General features: G+C 45.4%; 1 protein-coding gene across 1 annotated transcript in view; it reads left to right on the forward strand.

The window, feature by feature from the left end:
* The window catches only part of LOC141962395 (unconventional myosin-X-like), a 96,036-nt gene that overhangs the window by 15,922 nt on the left and 60,748 nt on the right, over positions 1 to 19,366 (forward strand). Inside the window, exons 3-9 of the mRNA XM_074910510.1 lie at positions 3,847 to 4,005; positions 8,958 to 9,145; positions 9,389 to 9,523; positions 14,143 to 14,267; positions 15,585 to 15,598; positions 16,249 to 16,333; positions 17,950 to 18,053. Of these exons, the coding sequence (XP_074766611.1) occupies positions 3,847 to 4,005; positions 8,958 to 9,145; positions 9,389 to 9,523; positions 14,143 to 14,267; positions 15,585 to 15,598; positions 16,249 to 16,333; positions 17,950 to 18,053 (810 nt within the window). The remainder of the gene's footprint in view (positions 1 to 3,846; positions 4,006 to 8,957; positions 9,146 to 9,388; positions 9,524 to 14,142; positions 14,268 to 15,584; positions 15,599 to 16,248; positions 16,334 to 17,949; positions 18,054 to 19,366) is intronic.

Here is a 19,366-nt window from a genome sequence, read left to right on the forward strand (position 1 = left end):
GCAGCCAGTCATGCTTCAGAGCTTTTGCCATTTGTTTTCACTTCCTTAAAAACACCTCAAGCAACAATCCATCAGAAATGTGATTTCCTGGGAGGAAAGGAGGAGCTGATACTTATGAAATAGAAGACTGGAAACCACAGTACAGACAGACCAGCTGGATGCTTTATGGATAAACATAACTTAGATGCTGGGTGGGAGCTTTGCTCACATGCTCAGGTTTGCACTAAATGGGTGGATTTGAGGTTGAGGAGGAATCATTTCTCCCCTGCTCAACCTGGCTTGGTTGGCAATCCTCATACTGGCTTGTTTGCCAGCCAGGTTTTGCTTTATTCCTGACCATTGCATGCACTTGGAGAGAGTCCTGGAGTCCTGGTCATTTTGTTTTGACTTTGGCCTAAATTTGAGACAATCAGTTCATCACTGGAGAGAAAGTAGAAATCTTTGGCTGTGTTGTGAGGTGCCTGTGTGGTATTTGGTGGCTTGTTTGTAGTTAGACTGAAAGCTGATGGGTTTTCTTCCCAAATAATATGCTTATTAGTGCCTGTAAATTTCTGTTTAAGTATTAACTTGTTGGAAAGGATATTTCAGAGGCAGCTCTGCTGAAAGATCAGTTTTTCTGTCTTCTCACTTGCTTCAGGCAAAATCAGCCATCACATTCGGCTCAGTAGTGCAAGCTGCTGGAGCCATATTGGCTCACCTTAACTGGACAGGATGATGGGGAGGATGTTCCTCCAAACTGCTTTCCTCACACATTGCTGGAGGGGTCCAGAAGTGAGCAGTGAGGTAACAAAAACCTTTTTGCTGGAGTGGCTGGAGATGAGAAAGGGCCTGGCTGGCCTGCATCAGTGCAGCACCTTTCAAGCTCTAAGAGTTGAAGGGTCATCATGTCTCAGTCACGTTTGTGTCTCACCTCAGAGCTCCTCAGGGAAAGCCCCTTTGGCACAATCTTGGGAACAGAAAAGCATCACATGTTTATCTCCAGGACCCTTGGTGATCCCTGCAGCTTGTTGGTGGTACAGAGACTGGAAACTTGTCTCCACTCTGGAGGGCAGAGGACAGATTAAAAGTCAACTCTCTGCCAGTGCCAGGGAAGGCCTAGAACCTGTTCCACATGCCACAAGTGCCGTCCAGAGGCACTGAGACCTCACCTCACAAATCTCAGTGAGGCTGGAGGCTCCAGCCTCTGCCTGAGGACAGGTGAGCTGCTAGGGCTGCAGTGATGGGCAAGGGTATTCGGTGAACCTCCCTAGCCTCAGGGACAGACAGCTGACATCTTGGCCTCAGCTAAGGTGTCAGTGTGGCATCAAACCACTCCTCCAGGGAATATATTTCACCTGTGCAGTGTTTCTGTCCAGAGAGTACCAGAACCAATGCTCCTAATCCACCTTTGCTGCAGTCCTGCTGGAGCACCTGCTTAACTCTTTGAGGAATTTGAACCAGATATTTTTTAGAGAGGGATCATTGAATAACCTCAGTCAAGCAGCTCAAGACAGGTTTAACAGGTGATGATCTAATCCCTACTAATCATTTAGTATATATATTTGGGGCACATGTTGCACTTCAGGGTCCCATTTTCTCCTGTGTTGTCTACAAGAGCAAGTAAACAAGCTCTGACCCATCAGAGTTATTCTTCATGCATAGCAGCCTCTTGGCACAGGTGCTGACAGCTGCCTGGTATCTTCTGGGACACTTGTCCACTCAGCTTTTTCCTTGGATGTTTTCTTAATGTTTTTCTTCTGGCCCAAATGGCCACAAGTGCTGACAATGCAGTGGTAAATGAGTAAGTGCCAGGCAGATATAAGAAACAATCACATCATACCGTTATGGACTTGTCCCCTTCCAAAATTTGTCCAAGTCAGCAGAGAAGAGAGAGCCAGAGTGGTATGCTGCCTCATGGTTTGAAAATGCTGTAGTGGTTTTGCTCCTGACAGAGTCCAGTTTATGTTGTGCATCTGCAGCTTGTACTCCTCCCTGAATTTAGTTTTCCCATTCTCCCTTCTGGCTCCCTCAGTTCTCTTGTGGAAATGCCTAAGGCCTCTTCTCTGAAGAATAAAAAAATCCAGATGTGTTTTTTGCAGGCCATGCTTGCAGAGTGGGGGTTCTGCTGCTGGCAGAGCCATATCTCTCTGATACCTAGGTGCAGAACTAATGCAGAGAAGACCAGAGAGGCTTTGTTCTACACTGTTAATGAACTGTGTATTTTTGAAAGCCTCCTGGCTGGCGAGAAAATTGAACTGTGGGGTAGTTTTCCAGTGGAAGAGACCAAGTCCTTGTCGCATCAGGTGTGACTGGGGCAAACACATCTGGGGAAATGAGCCCACTTCTCCTCCCCAGCTCCCTCCAGGAACAGAGCTAGTGTTTCAATTGTGCAGGCTTTTGCAGGTATCACGGGGATCTTGTAAAGGGATCCTGTGCCAGGTTATTCCTTCCCTGCACTGGCAAGGGTGCGGGCTCAGAGCTGAGAAGGGGAGCTTGCTTGGCACCTGCAATGCGCTGCAGCAGTGAGCACCCTGCGAGGGACTCACACGGGTGGCTCACTGCAGGGGGCAGGGCGACCTCATTCTGTCTTCAGCATCGGCTGCACGGCTGGCCTCACCCTAGCAGTTATGGCAGCCCAAACACTCCAAGAAAGCAGGCAGGTGAAACCAGCTAGATCAGTGCTATAGACCATGGTTCATTCTCTGTGGAGTCCATCAGTTTCTTGCTGGTACTTGGGAGGCTGACAAGCAGGGATGGAAATGAGTTAGAGACCAGAGCCCCAGAAGGGAAGGAAAAGCCCAAGTTTCTTTGGAAGGATTGCTGAGGGCCAGTTGCCTTCTCCAGGCTGCCTGTATGAAGTCTCCTATCTGTCTATCTTGGGTCTTACCATCTAGCGCAGCTTGGGATGCTGGGTGGGAGATGGCATATGGTTAAATCCAACAGTGGGAAGCAACTGAAATAACTTTTGTGAAATGCCAGCATCGTGCTTGAGGAGGAGGGAAGGAGGCTGGGATGTGGCTGTGGTGAAGGGGAACAGTCGCATAGTCTCAGCTGTGTTGAAACGGGGTGAGGAAGATGACCTGATAGCTGAAGAGTGGGTTATTGAGGAGGAGGAAGCTCTAGCAGGAAGAAGGCAGCAACTGAGGCAAGAAGAGTGTGACTGCATTGAGAGAGAAGTGGGTACTTCCCAGAGCAGTGCTAGAAGTTAATAGCTGTCACTGGACAAACATTTTGAAAGCTGCATTATATGCATACATACCATCAAGCACAAAGGATGTCACTACTTTATTTGGTTTCTCATCTGCTTTGCTTTCCTTTGCTCTTGACTTAACAACCTCTCTCAGACACTTTGGCTGCTCCTATGGAGAATGCAGGGCCAAACCTGGAACGTGAGTAAGCTTTGTCTTAACCTCCCCGCAGTCAGAGACATGATCCTACCCGTGTTTTTGTGAAAGACTGTTCCTGATCTCCTGGGAGCAGCTGCTGTCATTATTCGTAGTCATGAGTACAGTGTGTAATACCTGTCCAGCCTAGTGCAACTGGAGGCTGGTCCCCTGCTCTTCCTAACTGGATTTCAGTAAAAGTCAAGTAACCTTGCATTGATCTGTCCCTGTCAGTAGTGAAGGGGGGAGATTAACTCAGTAGCAAAAGAAGAGAGTGCACTGTATGATTTCTGGCCAGAGAGCTCAAATAGGAGGAACAAGAATGAAAGAATTACTCTAAAAATAGGGAACAAATCTGTGCCTTATTCACTTCCTTTTCCAGTGCTGAGGTATAAAGCTCTGGAAAGGGGCTTGTTTCTGGTAGGAAATCAGAGCATGTGCCCGGGTGTCATGAGCTTAGTTGTCCTTCTCCCCATTCTTTCAGATATTCCAGTATCCCAAGGCCTCCCTTTCCAGAGAAAAGGTCTTGCCAATGCACCAGACCAGCGTTGATGGGGTAGAAGACATGTCCATGCTGGGAGATCTGCATGAAGCTGCCATCCTGCTTAACCTGCACCAGCGCTACCAACAGGGTAACATCTATGTAAGTGCTGAATCGGGGCCGCATCCCTTCTGGCTAATGATTTTTGTTTAGCTTCAGGACTGCCACTTTGTTTGTGAAATACTGTTTCCTGTGGATGGAAATGGAGGTTTTTTTCTCCCTTTGCAGTTCCATCAGCCCTCTGAGACCCTACCCCTACCAGAGGGGCCTCTCTGCATCTGTAGAATAACTTCAAAACATGAATGTTCACCTTTATGCTCCGTGGTAATTGTGCAGCTCTGTATCCTCCATGAACATCCATGTTTTACAAGGTGGCGTTTATATTCCCCAGATTCCCCATTATTGCTGTTCAGAGGTTTATGGCAGAGGTTTAAGCAGACTGGAAAGTGCCATGTACACGGGTTGTTGAGTATCCCTCATGATCCAGATAAAGCTACTGCTTGACAAAACTAGGAAAGCAAACCTGTTGCCTAATTCTACTTTTACATGCAGTTCTGCCTCTTTTGAGTTGCTCTGCTCTCCTTGCATGGATGAATACTCAAAGCATCTCCTGATTTTCCTCTCGGGTGTTCAGGAAGGAGGCAGGAGTCAGGAAAGGGACTTGTGAGAGAAAGCACACCTGGAAGGAGGCATCCCTGGAGTGCTGGGAGGGCAGTGTGCTCTGCTGAGAGTTGGAAAGGACAAGGAGGATATATTACAAAGACTGCCTTACTTTGCTTTGCTCTTACCTTGCTCGTCCATGCTATGTGCACCGAGAGTTTTTCAGATTATGACAGGAAAAATGTAAATCTCTATCTGTGTTGCATAGCAACTGTTACCCAGGCAACCAAACCATATGCACCTGTATTCCAGGAAATGATCAATAAAGTGACCCTGTTTCTGAACCATCTCCTGCACTGGGGTGCAGAGGAGACTGCAAATTCTGGTTTTTGTTGCTGTAGACCCCCTTGCCTGTTGTCTATCAACACAGCCTTGTGACCCTGTGGCAGTACCCACGTGGACGCACTCTTTTGATGGCCCTTGTCCTTGCTGCTCTTCCTGACCTGTGTTTTACACATGCTATGTGTTTGTGCAGCTCTTCCCATATTCCTCCTGTTTCCTCTTCCTCACACTTTGAGATGTGAGGCAGGATTCTCTCCCTTTTCAGCCTGTGCCTTGCACCAGAAATGCCACAACACCAGCACTGTGACAGTGTCACAGCAGCTGTATCTCCTTAAGCCTTTCCTCTAGCTCTGATCTGTCATTCCTTCTCCTGTCAGCATTAGTTCTGTGGCTTTCTCCACCTATGTGTAAAGGTGTTAAAGGTTAAATATGATGTCATTTTTTGCTCGTGCATAGTGCATGAATGTCAGCTGTGCATCTCAGATCTGAATTTTTTGAAGATCTATGAAGGGACTTGACTTCTGTAACATGCTTAACACTGGGAAGAACCCCTCAGTGAAGGACTGTAAGCCTTGAGTGGGACTATATGTGTGTATATGTTTGCACAACGCCTGACCTGGACAACACCGAACTGTACAAGTGCTGTTTTGCATTTCTGCAGTGCAGACATTAATATTGCAGTTATCTTATCACTGACTATTAGGTTTTGCCATAGCCCAACTGCATATAGTTTTCAGTTAAGCAGAAATTGAGAATGTCAGCTGTAGTTCCACCTAATGACTTGCAGTGATCTGTGAATACCATGCATGTTACAGGGCTTGAGTTCATTTAATATCATCCTCAATGGTCTCCTCAGATAAGAGTGTAGTAGGCTAAGGTTGCAGATGAAGCTGTACTGAGAGGAGTTATGCCTATCAGTCAGGGCCAAAAATATTTGAAAGGAAATAAGAGAGATCAGAAACAGAAGAGACATACCACAATTTTCTGGAAAACAAATTCATCTGAAGGAATGGGTAACCTGGAATACTGGTAACTAGTATTAAAAATAATAATAAAAATAATTAATGAGAGGATGGAAAACTGAGAAAGCAAAGTGGACAACTGCTGTGAAAAAGGACAGTGCAGTTCTGAGCTGTATGTCTGGAGGCATCCTGCCATGAGTTCCTAGAGGGGATCCTTTCTGGTCAGGGACTGTAGGTAGTAGTATATCTAGACTGGTGGGGGTACCAATAATTAATGTGATACAGGAACACTGACAATCTCAACAGTACCTTTTGTTTTTTTAGGAAATACCATTCCAGCTCTACCAAATTGTTTAAGGAAATTATGTGAGCACAGCAACAACCTGCAGCTTTTACCTTTCCCCTTCAAGTGCATCTTCCCCTTTCATTCCTTCAATTCCTGTATATCCCTTAATAAAAGGAGTGGCTGGAAAGCTGCCAATCAGAGAGGGACCTGGAGGTGTTGATTGACAGCCAGCTGAACAGGAGCCAGCAGTGTGCCCAGGTGGCCAAGAAGGCCAATGGCATCCTGGCTTGTGTCAGCAATAGCGTGGCCAGCAGGGACAGGGAAGGGATCTTACCCCTGTACTTGGCACTGGTGAGGCCGCACCTCGATTCCTGTGTTCAGTTTTGGGCCCCTCACTACAAAAAGGACATTGAATGACTCGAGCGTGTCCAGAGAAGGGCAACGACGCTGGTGCAGGGTCTGGAGCACAGGTTGTACGAGGAGCGGCTGAGGGAACTGGGGGGGTTTAGTCTGGAGGAGGCGGAGGGGAGACCTCATCACCCTCTACAGCCACCTGAAAGAAGGGTGCAGAGAGCTGGGGATGAGTCTCTTTAACCAAGTAACAAGTGATAGGACAAGAGGGAATGGCCTCAAGTTGCACCCGGGAAGGTTTAGAGTAGATATTAGGAAGCATTTCTTTACAGAACGGGTTGTGAGGCGTTGGAATGAGCTGCCCAGGGAGGTGGTGGAGTCCCCATCCCTGGAGGTGTTTGAGTCGGGTCGACATAGCGCTGAGGGATATGGTGTAGTTGGGAACTGTCAATGTTAGGTTAATGGTTGGACTGGATGATCTTCAAGGTCTTTTCCAACCTAGACAATTCTGTGATTCTGAAAAGTAGACCCAACATAATGTGAGTGATTATAAATGAGTCAGGGGCTATACTGCCACATTTTGTACTGTCCTTAGCTCTGTCATATCTAACCACCCAAGTAGGATACATTGTTTTGAGAAGCAGACATGCCATGCATGGCTTTCCTGCTCTACAGAGTTCTCTGGGGATGGTCACTCCTTGCTAATAGAGTGGCTGGTATGTACATGGTTGAAGCACAGATGCCACTGCTGTTAAAAATTATGGATAGAAATTGTAAGGGACTACAGGTGATGACGAGACTGCTACTGGGAGATGGAAAAGTTTCCTAGAAAAGCCTTTGAAAGAGATGGCTGTAGTGGAAGAAGTTCTGGAAAGGACTGCGGTGGGAGCTCTGTTCCTTGACAGAGCTGAAACTAGAGTGGGAAATGTGAAATGAAACATCTGAGGGGAAAAAAATCTGTGAAGGTCTGGGAGAATTATTAGGATGGACATCTCTGTCTTGTAGCCTCTGGACAATGTCTGTTGCTCAACTGCTTGTACAATGCTTTTTCCCGATCCATCTTTTCTCTCAGTGCTTTCCTCTTTCCTCCCACCTGTCTTGCCAAATATCATCTGCTTGCTTATTGCTTTCACCACCAATGAGTTATATTTCTGCCCAACAAGGTCCATGTCAGAGAGTCCTCAGGACTTGTTCCGTGCTAGCCTGTTCATACTGATAATGCAGTTAGGCCTAGGTGAATGGTTTTTTCCCCCTAATGATCTCTGACTGCTGCTTTAATACATGAGTCTTAAATTTCGTGACTACAGCATCTTATCAGTCTGGCTTCTGACTTCAGAGCTTGGCATTGCAGTATGGCCTCAGATTTCATTTGGCAGGGAGAAAGCATGCGTCTTTCTTGTCACCAAGTGTTATTTTACAGCTTCTCCAATGGATGCATGCAAATCCTTCTGTATGTATGTGGTGACGGTATAGAAATAAAACTAGATGTTGTCTCTGGGCACAAAGTTTGGCACCTATTGCAGCAATCTAAGTGTTTCCTCCATTACCTCTGCTGAGAGTGGGTATTCCTGGAGTAGAGCAGCCCAAGATGTCCCTGTGAAGGAGGCCACCACACCAGAAGCAGGATTTGAGATGGATGTGGACCATATTACAAAGCCATTCTTAGGAGAGAGGTGGCACCACTTCTCTGAACCACAGCGCTGAGAATAACTGGATTTGAGCTGGCTGGCTGAACCAAAAAGTCATGCCCCAAACCCCAAATTTTATTTCCTTCTGACTTCACAAAAGAATATGTTTGAAATTCAATATTAGACTTTGGGTATTTTATTTTAAAGCTCACTAACTCTTTTCTTGAACTGTGAGATTTTCAGAATAAATATTTTTGAAATAAAATGTTTAGAAAACATAGAAATATTTTTACCTGAAATCCTGAGCTTCATCTTCAGCTGTCAACTTTGATTTGGCTTACCAAATGATTTAAACTGCTCCAAACAGCATTTTTCAGCAGAAGAAGAATGATACATTTTAGTAGCTCTTTGCATATGTGTGTGTGTGTGTGTGTCTGTGTCCCACTTCTTTGTTCAGGAGGTGCTTGAACACTGCCAAACCCCCTCCACTTAAGACTGTGGATATAGGGGCATTGAAGGTATCTCCTGATAGTCCTTCAGTCCTGGCTCTGCTTTTCAGCTTCAAGCACGGTGCAGGGTAGCTGGGTATGAAGATAGCTTCATGTTTTTAAATTGTGTAAGCTTAATTTAGCAAAGACAACAGACTAAGAACATTTTATTGTAAAGCAGCAAAATTCAGTTTTCCCCATCCATACCCATTTGTGCAGCCCCTACCCTGGGGTTTGACATTCTTTGCCAAATTGGGGAGCTCCCTGTTGAAGCCCAACTTCCTTACTTAGGCTTTCTCCCTTCATCAGGAGTTATTTCAGGGTCTGGGTTCATTGTGATTTTTTTTTCTTTTTCAGGAGCTTTATTTCCTTGCTGTGTTTTGTTTTCTCCCCCTAGACAAACATTGGTTCCATCTTGGCATCAGTAAATCCCTACAAACCCATCCCTGGTCTGTACAGTGTGGATGCCATAGACCTGTACAGACAGCACCGCCTGGGTGAGCTGCCTCCCCATATCTTCGCCACCGCTAACGAGTGCTACTGCTGCTTGTGGAAGCGTCATGACAGCCAGTGTGTTCTGATAAGGTTAGAAATGAGAGAACCGGCTATTCCCTGACTGCATTACACGCCTTGCTCCTGCTGCTCTGTTTGCAATGACATCTGCCTAAATATTCACGCCATCCTCCCTACCCTTTGCCTGATCCCTGCTTGCCACAGTGGAGACGCCACATGGTTATTCCTGGAGATCACTTCTCTGCTGTGGGTGGGATGGTCATTAGCTATGTCTGTCCTAGATTTGTAAATGAAATGTATGTTTTTTCTTAACAGTGGAGAAAGTGGAGCTGGAAAGACTGAGAGCACCAAGTTGCTGCTGAAATTTCTGTCAGCCATGAGCCAGACTTCCCTTGGGGCCCCTCCATCTGAGAAGAGCACTCGTGTGGAAGAAGCCATCCTGGAAAGCAGGTACAGTCATCCTCACGGGCACCAGCGTGCTGGAGCAGCCTGCCTTTGGTGGGGGCTCTGCTGCCTTCTGGGCAGTCAGGCTGCGGATGGAGCCAAACCTCAGCAGACAGAGCCAAACCTCAGCAGTGAGGATCATGCAGCTGAACGGTGTCATGTCAGGGGAATGCGGAGGTCGTGATCTCCCCGGGACACCTCGCGCTGGCTGCTGTCCCAGCTGCCCATGGATGAATTAGGCTTCTTTCCAATAGCAGTGCAGGGTGCTCATGGTAGCCAGAGAATTATTGCTCTAGCCAAGGCTGGGATTTCTCCTTCCTTCAGTAACTCATCCCCTGTGCCCTCCCAGCTGCACCTTTGAGCTCACCTGCACATCACTGCGCTGTTCCTCCTTCCAGCTCTATGTCTCCTGTGGCAGTGACTGGAGGGGACATGGATAACGTCCCTCACTGGCTGGTCCACATTGTCTGTGTCTCCCACAGCTCTCCGTTGTGGATGTGCTCGTGATGAGTCTCCATCACATTCTGACTCCTGGTTTCCTCCTTTAGCCCCTGCTCTCCCCTGGCCTCTGTGTTTCAGGCCACTGGTATGTCTTGCCCTCAAAGGACCTGTGGGTCGCCTTGCAGCTCGCTTGCTGTCCAGACAGGTGATTTCACAGAGGAGCATCCATGGGAGCTGTAAGGGGCATGAGCGAGGTTTGCTTGGGGCTGCAGCAGGGCCTGAATGGGAAGAGGCCCCGGACTGGTCAGAGCTGGTCTCAGCTGAAGGTGGCACCAGGGAGTAACCACCACCCACCAAAACCTTGCTCAGGTGTCAGGCAGGCAGGGAAGTGCATGGTGCCCAGATCAGATGTGTTTGGAAAAGAAACTGGCAGCCATGAGGGCATAGAGATGTGCTCTGTGGCAGATCCTTCATGCTGAAGGAGGTTCTGACACTCCTGAGGGACCGTGGCCCATGGGTGACCCACGCTGGAAGAGGGAAACCAAGGAAAAAAGTGTCAGGAAAACCTGAAGAAGCAAAATGCGGTTGAGGAAAACCAGTGAGAGGCAAAGTGCAGCAGAGAAAACGAGGCAACAAAGAGCAACAGAAAGAAAGAGTTATGTGTGTGAACCCAGCCTCCTGTGCTGCCTGCTGCTTTGCAGGAGTTGCGAGAGACTGTTTGTAACCTGAGGTAAAAATGGAAGCTGGGGCTAAGAAAAGGAGGACAATAAGTGTTTAACTTTCAGGTAAGCCTTGGGAGGATGGAGGAAAGATGTTTACATAAGTGTCTGTTATTGTTCATGTCCTCCTTTTCCTTAACTCCTGAATTCTATTTAATGAATTAAACTTTAAAAAAATTTTCCAACACAAGACTGTCTTGCCTGTGACTGGAGGACCTTGCTGGGCATCTTGCAGTTTGGTACTGTCAAGGGTGAGGCTGCAGGTTGGTCCCAGTTTGAGCCTGTGATAGTTACAGAAACATCCAGAGTAGTAAATCAGATGTCTGCAACAGGATCTAGTTGTGTAGTAAGCTGGAATCCTTTGAACCATCTGTGCGAAAGTGACTCTCATGCAAGTGGCATATTTCAGGGCCCAGAGAGTAGGGAGAAGGAATGTTTCCTGGAAGACAGTGACACAAGAAAGTTACTAGTAACTGTGGTGAAAATAGCCTAAGCAGACACGGAGCTCTAATGTGGCAGCTGCAAGAGCATTGCAGTTTTTAGGATCCTTATAAGCAGAGCAGCACTAAGCAGAGGGTTGCTGCCTTTGGACCTGGTGCTCAAGAGATTGTGGATGATTTATCCTTTGTAGGTGTGCAGATTTTACCAGGGACATTGGCAAATTGGAAGAAGCTCTTGAGTGTAATACAGTCATGACTCAAGATCTGCAAAATCTGCTTTAAGGCAAGCAGCTTAGAAGGCTTAAACCTGCTTAGTGATTAAGCGGTAACTTGCCTGTGATCTAGAAAGCTTACGATGGTTGGTAGGTGATTCCTGAGTGTGCAAGATCCCACAGCTGTGAGGTGAATTGGAGTAAGAGCTTGCAACCCATTTTGTGTACATCTCTAGTGCTACATGAGCTATTGCAATGAGAGTGCAAGAGAATTTGGTTTGTCACCTTTTCCCTGGAGAAGCTGAAGACCTGGCCCAGGGCGAGAAGCCGTTGCCACTCCTAACAAGACTGCTTCATATGTCTGCAGCTCAGCTTCACTTGCTCTGCTACTGGCCCTCCTTGGGTTAGCTTATGGCAAATTTTCATCCTTGCACCCCAGCACATACCCAGGAACAATGCTGGATTCTTTCTCCATTTCAGACAGCATTATAAACAAAGCCGTTACATCAGCTTTCTATCGTTTGCTGGTGTGTTGTAATGTTCATGCTGGGTGTGTTTCTCAGAAATCAGGCTCTTAAAACTCCCTTGGCACTGTTGATTTGGTCTGTTTTCCATCTTGAAAATATCCATCAGTCCATTAAAAATTCTGCTAACTTTTGTCTCACTTCTTTTTCTTGCTTGCTTCACTCTGAAGCTCCCTTCTCCATGTTGGTTGCTACTGCTGACAGCACAGCCACCTTACCTGTTCATCCCTCTAATCTTCGAATCTTCTTTTTTATCTTTGGCTATGCATCTGAACCCTAGAGCTGCATATGTTGCAATATTTCTAAAATCCAGGCTTCACTTTGTGCTGTTCTGCTGAAACTAGTTCCCATCGTTTGGAGTCCTGCAACACACCAACACACCCTGTCCACGTCCAGCCAAGCAGCCAGCATCACCTTCCTGATGCGCCACTCTGCTTCGCACAGTTCACTGCTGCATCAGATGCCACGTTGTGATGTGCCCACTGGTGTAGACAGTTGGCTTGCCCTCACGCCTGGCTGAATCAGCTCACCCACCCCTCTGCCTTGCAGCTGCTGCCAGCCTCAGCACCCATGTGCCTGTTCCCTCCCCCATCCTGAAGGACTTCCACACTCATGTGAGTGAGCCCATTGCCAAACTAAACTATAAAAATGCTTCCTTGTGCTTTGCTTATCTAATTTAACATGATTTAGAGCCATAAAGATTGGCTGGCTGGTTACAGCACTTGCACTGCAGCTGTGGTGGTCATATACACAACCCTGTCCTCCCTTTTCTGGTTATCCCCATTAATTTTTGTCGATTCATGGCGCTGATGTGTTCAGTGGGATATTCCTGTTCAATGTCCTTATCTACATACTTGTTTCACAGGTGTGGGTCTTGGGAGTTCAAATTCTCCAGGGCAAGGAACTTACCTCCTGATCTGTGCAGAGAGATTTCTATGTAATGTGTTATAACAGAGTGATTTGATTTCTATGCTTTTGTTTATTTAAAGTGATATTTTCAAGAGGTAAATTAGGAAAATACTGCATGAAGTTCCCTGAAGGTTATTGGGCCTTTTCCACAACCACTTAGCTAACACTTGCAAGGCCTGAAGCTTTCAGCAAACTCCAGTAGTATCTGTAGTTGTGATTATTTGTCATGTTGTTATTATTAACTTGTGAATAATCCTGTATCTGCCCCTGTCTCCAGTGGGACTGCACAGTAAATTGATAGAGATGTTTAAAAAGCCAGTATTACTCAGGGTAATAATGGCAATAATTTTTGCTAAAAACTCTGTATGTTTGAAAATTAAACATAACCACATATGGGCCGTTCTTGTAGCATCTCCATGTCTCCTTGTTTGTCAGGCCTTCAGATTATTTTAGAATTGGCTAAACTGCCAAAATTAATATTTAATCCTGGATTCATTGTGTCAGTTTGAATGGTTTAGGCTTTTCCTTTGTACTGTTCTGTGGAGCAAGAACCAAGCTGCATTTTAACTCACCATTTTCCATGTTGTGTGAACCTCCTGAAGACAGGAAGGTGACCAAGAGACAAAACTATTCAATTCATCACCCACCTGAAGTTTGGTGATAGACATTTTTGCAACATTTTTTTTTCCCAGAAGTGAATGATGTGACTCTATAGATTTGAAAACTTCATTTTAAGAGTATGTGTATAGTCCCTCTACATGGAAACCATGTGGCTTGTATCAACCTAAGCAAGATTTAAGTAACAAGGGCTTGTGTGTTCCAGTATCAAATTTCAGTACCAAACACATCAGTTTAATATTTGTTTGTTAGTTTGAAAATGTTTGCCTGTAATTTTAAGAGATGGCTCATATTGGGTTCTCTTTCAAAGATAGAAGCAGGACCAAAGAAGTATGTGGTTTAAAGCTACAGAGTGTTTGCCATATATGTCTGATGCTTCTGAAAATCCTGAAAAAAATACAAGCCCATTTCATGGGATGCTGCTGTGTTAAGCGCATAACCTGGCTGGGTCTTGCCACCTTTCATTTCCTGAAGCCACATTGGTGGGGAATGCCCTCAACAGCAGGAACACCAGCTGCCCATACTGATTGGGACTGATTTAATTAACTCCAATCCCAAAGGTTTAAAATTTATCTAGCAGCGTGTTAAATTGCTCTTGCCTCCTTTCTTGCCCTTGAGTTCTTCCTGCTTGTCCAGTCTGGTGCTGTAACAAACTAATCTCACGGGGCAGTGCACACTGTGCAAATGGTAAAACGCTGGGCACATACTTTGTTTTAATGGTATCCCATCACCAGTAATATCTTCGTTGCCTTGTTTCTGCAGCCCCATTCTGGAGGCCTTTGGAAATGCCAAGACAGTTTATAACAACAACTCCAGCCGCTTTGGCAAGTTCATCCAGCTGCACTTCTCTCAACATGGACACATCCAGGGAGGCCGAGTAACTGATTGTATCCTTTTCTTCAGTGGGCCAGAAATGGATGGAGTAAGTGAAGACAAGGAGGAGGAGCTCAGAGTGGGTCAGGAAATTCCTCATCATGGTTTCTCAAAGCCAGTTTATAACTGTGGGCAAATTTGCAACATAAAGAGGTAATAAATGTTTGTTTTGTGGCTCTGCAGCACTTACCTCTGGAAACCTTTTGTCTAGGTACTATATTAAGTACGGACATAGTTTGACTCTTCACTTTGGCAATCACAAAACTTGATACTTAAATCCCTATAATTTGCTACCTAGGAAGATCCCTCATGTTGACTGCATACTTTTTTTTTTCCAGAAGATTGTTCCCTTATGTTAGCTTTGCCAATTAATTCATGGTTTAGAAAAGTGAGACCAAGCTAAGAATCAATATATTCTGCACAATATTTGAATGCAGAGGAGAATAGGAATTCAGAGGGCCAATTATGACTCCCTGTTTTGGGCTGCCCATCTCCAGTAGTCCTTGTAACCCTAATCATAGAATCATAGAATGTTTCCAGCTGGAAGGGACCAATAAGGATCGTTGAGTCCAACTACCTAAAACTAAATCATATGACTAAGAGCATTGTCCAGATGCTCCTTGAACTCTGACAGGCTCAGTGCTGTGACCACATCCCTGGGGAGCCTGTTCCAGTGACAAGAACAGGGGAGACTGGGTATAGTCAAATCATGTTGTGCTGTGACCACTTTCTTCTATGTATGCCCATGTACCCCTCTCCCAAAGGCTTTGACATATACTTTGTCTATATGAAGCAGATAAAGCTGCCCTGGCTGCATTTCTTGATGTTGCTATTCAAAGCTGCTGCTGACTGCAAATTACACCAATTTCCACTGGAGTAGCAGCCAGATGAATTTACTACGGTTGTAAATAAGAGGCTTGGATTGTTTAGTCTCTGCTCTTTGTGCTGTTGGTAGATTAAAGATAGCAGTCTCTTGCAGAAGCAATGAAAGCTGATGCAAGACTTGCTGTGTGCAATACAGATTTTCAGATTAGAGTGCCCTCTCTAATCTTTCTAGGTGTCCCTAATGTGGCTCATCCTTTATTAGGTTACTTCACCATTGTGCAGGTCCTATGCTTTATCTGACTCTGCCCTTCTAAGTAACTTCTTGGACATGGAGTAGAGAGGAGAATCTGGGATAGTGTTTTTGCTCACTTTCCAAAGTGTCAATTATTTAATGATTTGTTGCTTGTTACAGGGTTCATCCCAATGTGTCTAGAAGATTCTTTGTCAGTCATCAGGAGATCTGTGCATATGTCATTTGAATGTTTTCTCCTTAACATGCTGTTCAGATTTACTGGAAAAGGTAGGCATCACCTCTACTCGCTGCTGGGTGAGCCCTCTCCTCATAGCATGGTGGGGCAGTGCCAGATCTCCTCCTAGATGATGCTGCCTCTGTCACAGCACAAGACATTAGCTTTTTAGGTGTTCCTACTGCAACTGTCCCAACTGAGGAAGAGGATAGTGGAGGAACAATGTTTATTTTATATTCGTCAAAGCCTGTTTTCCTCTTTGATAAAGTCCGGGCATTACAGAGTCACTCCAACAAAAAGCTGTTTACCAAGGGGAAAAGGAGAGAGAACAAGTATCTGGAAACTCAGTTCCATAGAGAGGAATATGGGGGTACAACTCCAAATGCAGAGATCTCTGCTCTGATGTAGTTTACTTTGGACTCAGGAACTCACAGAGGAGCAGGACCAGAACCAACAAAGTTCAGTTTGTCCATGCACGTACTCTCTAAGTGAGTTCAGGGAAGTCTGTACGTGCTCAGTTGCACAGCCACACATGTCAAGATCTTGATGTAGCACTTATTTAGACAACACTATCACTGAACTGGAAGAAGCCCCTCTTATGCACTGGCCGTGGAACGTTTACCTCTGTCCTGGTCCTTTCTTTGCCTTTGCAACCACAAGGGCAATCTCTTTCTACTGGCTTCTCCTGTATTCTTTGTTTCAGAACAGAGTGGTACACCAGAACCCTGGAGAGAGGAATTACCACATCTTCTATGCTCTGTTGGCTGGTGTGAGTGGGGAGCAGAAAGGTAATTTTGTTTTCTGGGATATGGCTCTGTCCTTTTTCCTGTCCAGCATGTGAAGCAGGTGTAAGTCAGTTGGAGCATGGATATTTCAGGTACTTGATATGTAACTCTTTCTTGAAGGCCATATGGTGATTTCATTTGAAACAGAAAGGGGGATTGAGAGAAAGAGGCTGAGGATGACAGAAATGCTATGTGAGAAAAGACACATCAGGTATTCTAAGCTGGAGGGAGAAGTCTGTGCTAAGTGATGAGGTAATGAAACTGGCTAGAGGCAGAGGAAGGGATGCTGATGGGAGCTGTTCAAGGAGTTTAAAGGTTGGACTGACAGACATACTTTTATAACAGACCCTCAGTATGGGTAACAGGAGAGACAAGAATTAGAAAGACCAGCAATGTAGAGGCAGGGCTAGCCTCAAAACATCTCTAGTATCTAATCGCAGGGTTTATAGCTCTGTACATGGGGAGGGGAGAGATGGATCTGGAAGAGAGCATGCAGAGAAAGCTGAAGCTGCAGGTTGTAGAAGAATCCTCTCTGTAGTGCAGCATCACCTTAACATTTGTGTGTACCTGCCCTGGGCACTGCTGAGCATTGATGGTCTTGCTGAAGAGGTCAAATAGGCAGGCAAAAACATGTTACAGTTGCACTCTGGTTTTGAGAGACTGGGGAATTTCTTTATGCCTTTGTTCTCTGTGTGTTAAAATGATCAAATGGGATAACTGGGCCTGACACAGAGTGGAAGGGAGTAGGGCTTCAGTTCTAGGGAGTTCATGCAGGAATGGCCACATAGGTCAATTCAGAGATCTGTCTAAAGCAAAGGAAAATAGTGGTGATCATGGTTATCAGCAAGTACTTAGGGGAAGCATACAAAACAGATTATTTTCTTCATCAGATTCCTGCTATTCTTCCCCATCTCCCTTTCCAAGCTGGTGTCCCGGCTGCTTCACTTCCCTCATCTGTAATGTGTTTCTGGCTCTTGATCATTCTTGTCTCCTTTCTTCACAGATCTTTTAGTTCTCCTCTATCCTTTCTGAAATGGGGAGTGAAACCTGTGGATAGTATTTAAGATGTGGTTGCGCAACAGATGATATTTACAAAGACCTAATTCTGGTTTTATGTTTAGCTCTGTGTTCCTTCTAGAACTGAAGGAACTGAACTGTTCAGTTTATGACTGCTGCTCAGCACTAAGGTGATGTCTTCAGAAAGCTTACTGTGACTCTGAACTCTGTCTCAAGTGGTGATGCCTAATTTAGAGGTCATTATATGTGTACTTAAGATGATTTTTCTGTACACATTGTGAGGTTGAATTTCATCTTCTGGTTTATTTTGTTTTGCTGAGTCAATTCAGTTCTGAAATATTCTTCTGCAACTCTGCAGCTTGGGATTTTCTAAATCATTTTGTATACCATCTGCAAGCTTTACTACCGCACACCCTCCTCTTCCCCTTCCCCAGTGCATTCACTGTCTATGTGTGGCTTTTGAGGGATATGGAATCTATTCAGATAAACTCTCTGTATGGTAAACATACACACTGTTTTGGGGGACTGAGATCATAGAATGAAAAGGCTGATTGCTAAATAAATTGTCTTTCTCCTCCCTGCCTCTTTTTCCTCTGTTGCAGAGAGCCTCTTCCTCTCTGAGCCAGAGACTTATCGCTACTTGAACCAGTCTGGTTGTGTGAGTGATGAGAACCTGAATGACGTAGAGATGTTCAGTAAGGTCATGGTGAGTCCTGTCCTAACTCTCCTGAACTTCTGGGCACAATCTCATAGACCAAATGTGCTGCAGAGTGTAGATCTCTTGTTTGCTCTAAGCCAAAATTTGGTATTCGACAAGTCTGAAACTCAGCTCTACCTGTTCATGGTAAAAACAAGGCTTGAAGAGTGGTTTTAGTGTAGAGAAATGGGGGAATTTGGGAAACAGTCAAGGATGAATAATGATTTAGAATGATGGAGACTTTGGGGAGTATGAACGTACCCCCCCCCCCCCCCCCTAATGTTTCCTGGGAGCCGTTTAGATGGCCTGATGCAGGAAACCTCACACTGACCATCAGAAGGGGAACAGTTTGGTGTGAAGGCAGTGTTCTCCAGAAATTTGTATCACCTTTGCAAATGGCATATTCTGAAATAGCACACAGATTTCAATAGACATCTGTAACTTTACCAGAGGTTATGGGTTTAGCAGGATGAATATGCAATTCATGTTTTGTTTGGTAAGTGGTTATTGGCCTGAGGGCTCTAATAATGTAGGTGAAACCAGATAAGCAAGGTGAGAGGAGTCAGTTTAGGATTTCAGTAGCTTCTGCTTAGGTGTGATTGAAGGGAAGGAAATATCTCCTGTGCAGCAGAGGTTTCAGTGGCAACATAGCATTTATACTTCAGCTGAGGAGCTGCCTGGAGGAAAGAAGGGAACTAGAACCCTGCAGTGCTCCAGTGGCAGGGACAATGCATGAAAACTAGGTCCTACCTCTCAAAGTCAATTTATTCCCCAAGAGTCCTGACTCACGTGCATGCACTGAGACAGAGGGAATGTGCCGTACTTCCTTGTCATCTGGTAACCTGTTTCTAACCTTTCAGCAGTTAACGTTGAAAGCCTGATTTTAAATCTTGCTGCATAAATCTACTATTCTAAGCTAGAGTAGGGAGTTACATGGATCAGAGTAGATTAAGTACATTATATGGATCCGTCCTTCAGGGAAGACAAAAAGGCAGAATGTGGAAGCAGTCCAGTGACGTCTGTAACCTGTACTGCCAGTGTTCAGGGAAGGATTTCCTCACACAGGCACAGACAAACACATTCTTCCTGTGACAGACAGGCAATGGCAGCAGCAAAGTCCAACTTGAAGACAGAGCAAATGCCCTCCTGCCTTGGATGGGGATAGGGTAAATGAAGGCGAGAATGGGAGACAGTGAAGATCACTGACAGATGTATAACTGAGAGAGGGTCTGTGCCATCCTGTTTCACTTTGATTCATAATGACTATAATTCTGAATTTTACATCTTATATGGGCTGGGCATGAGTGTGGTGGTTGCATTGT

The sequence above is a fragment of the Athene noctua genome, chromosome 7 (genome assembly GCF_965140245.1).
Source record: "Athene noctua chromosome 7, bAthNoc1.hap1.1, whole genome shotgun sequence".
Classification (NCBI taxonomy): Eukaryota; Metazoa; Chordata; class Aves; order Strigiformes; family Strigidae; genus Athene; species Athene noctua.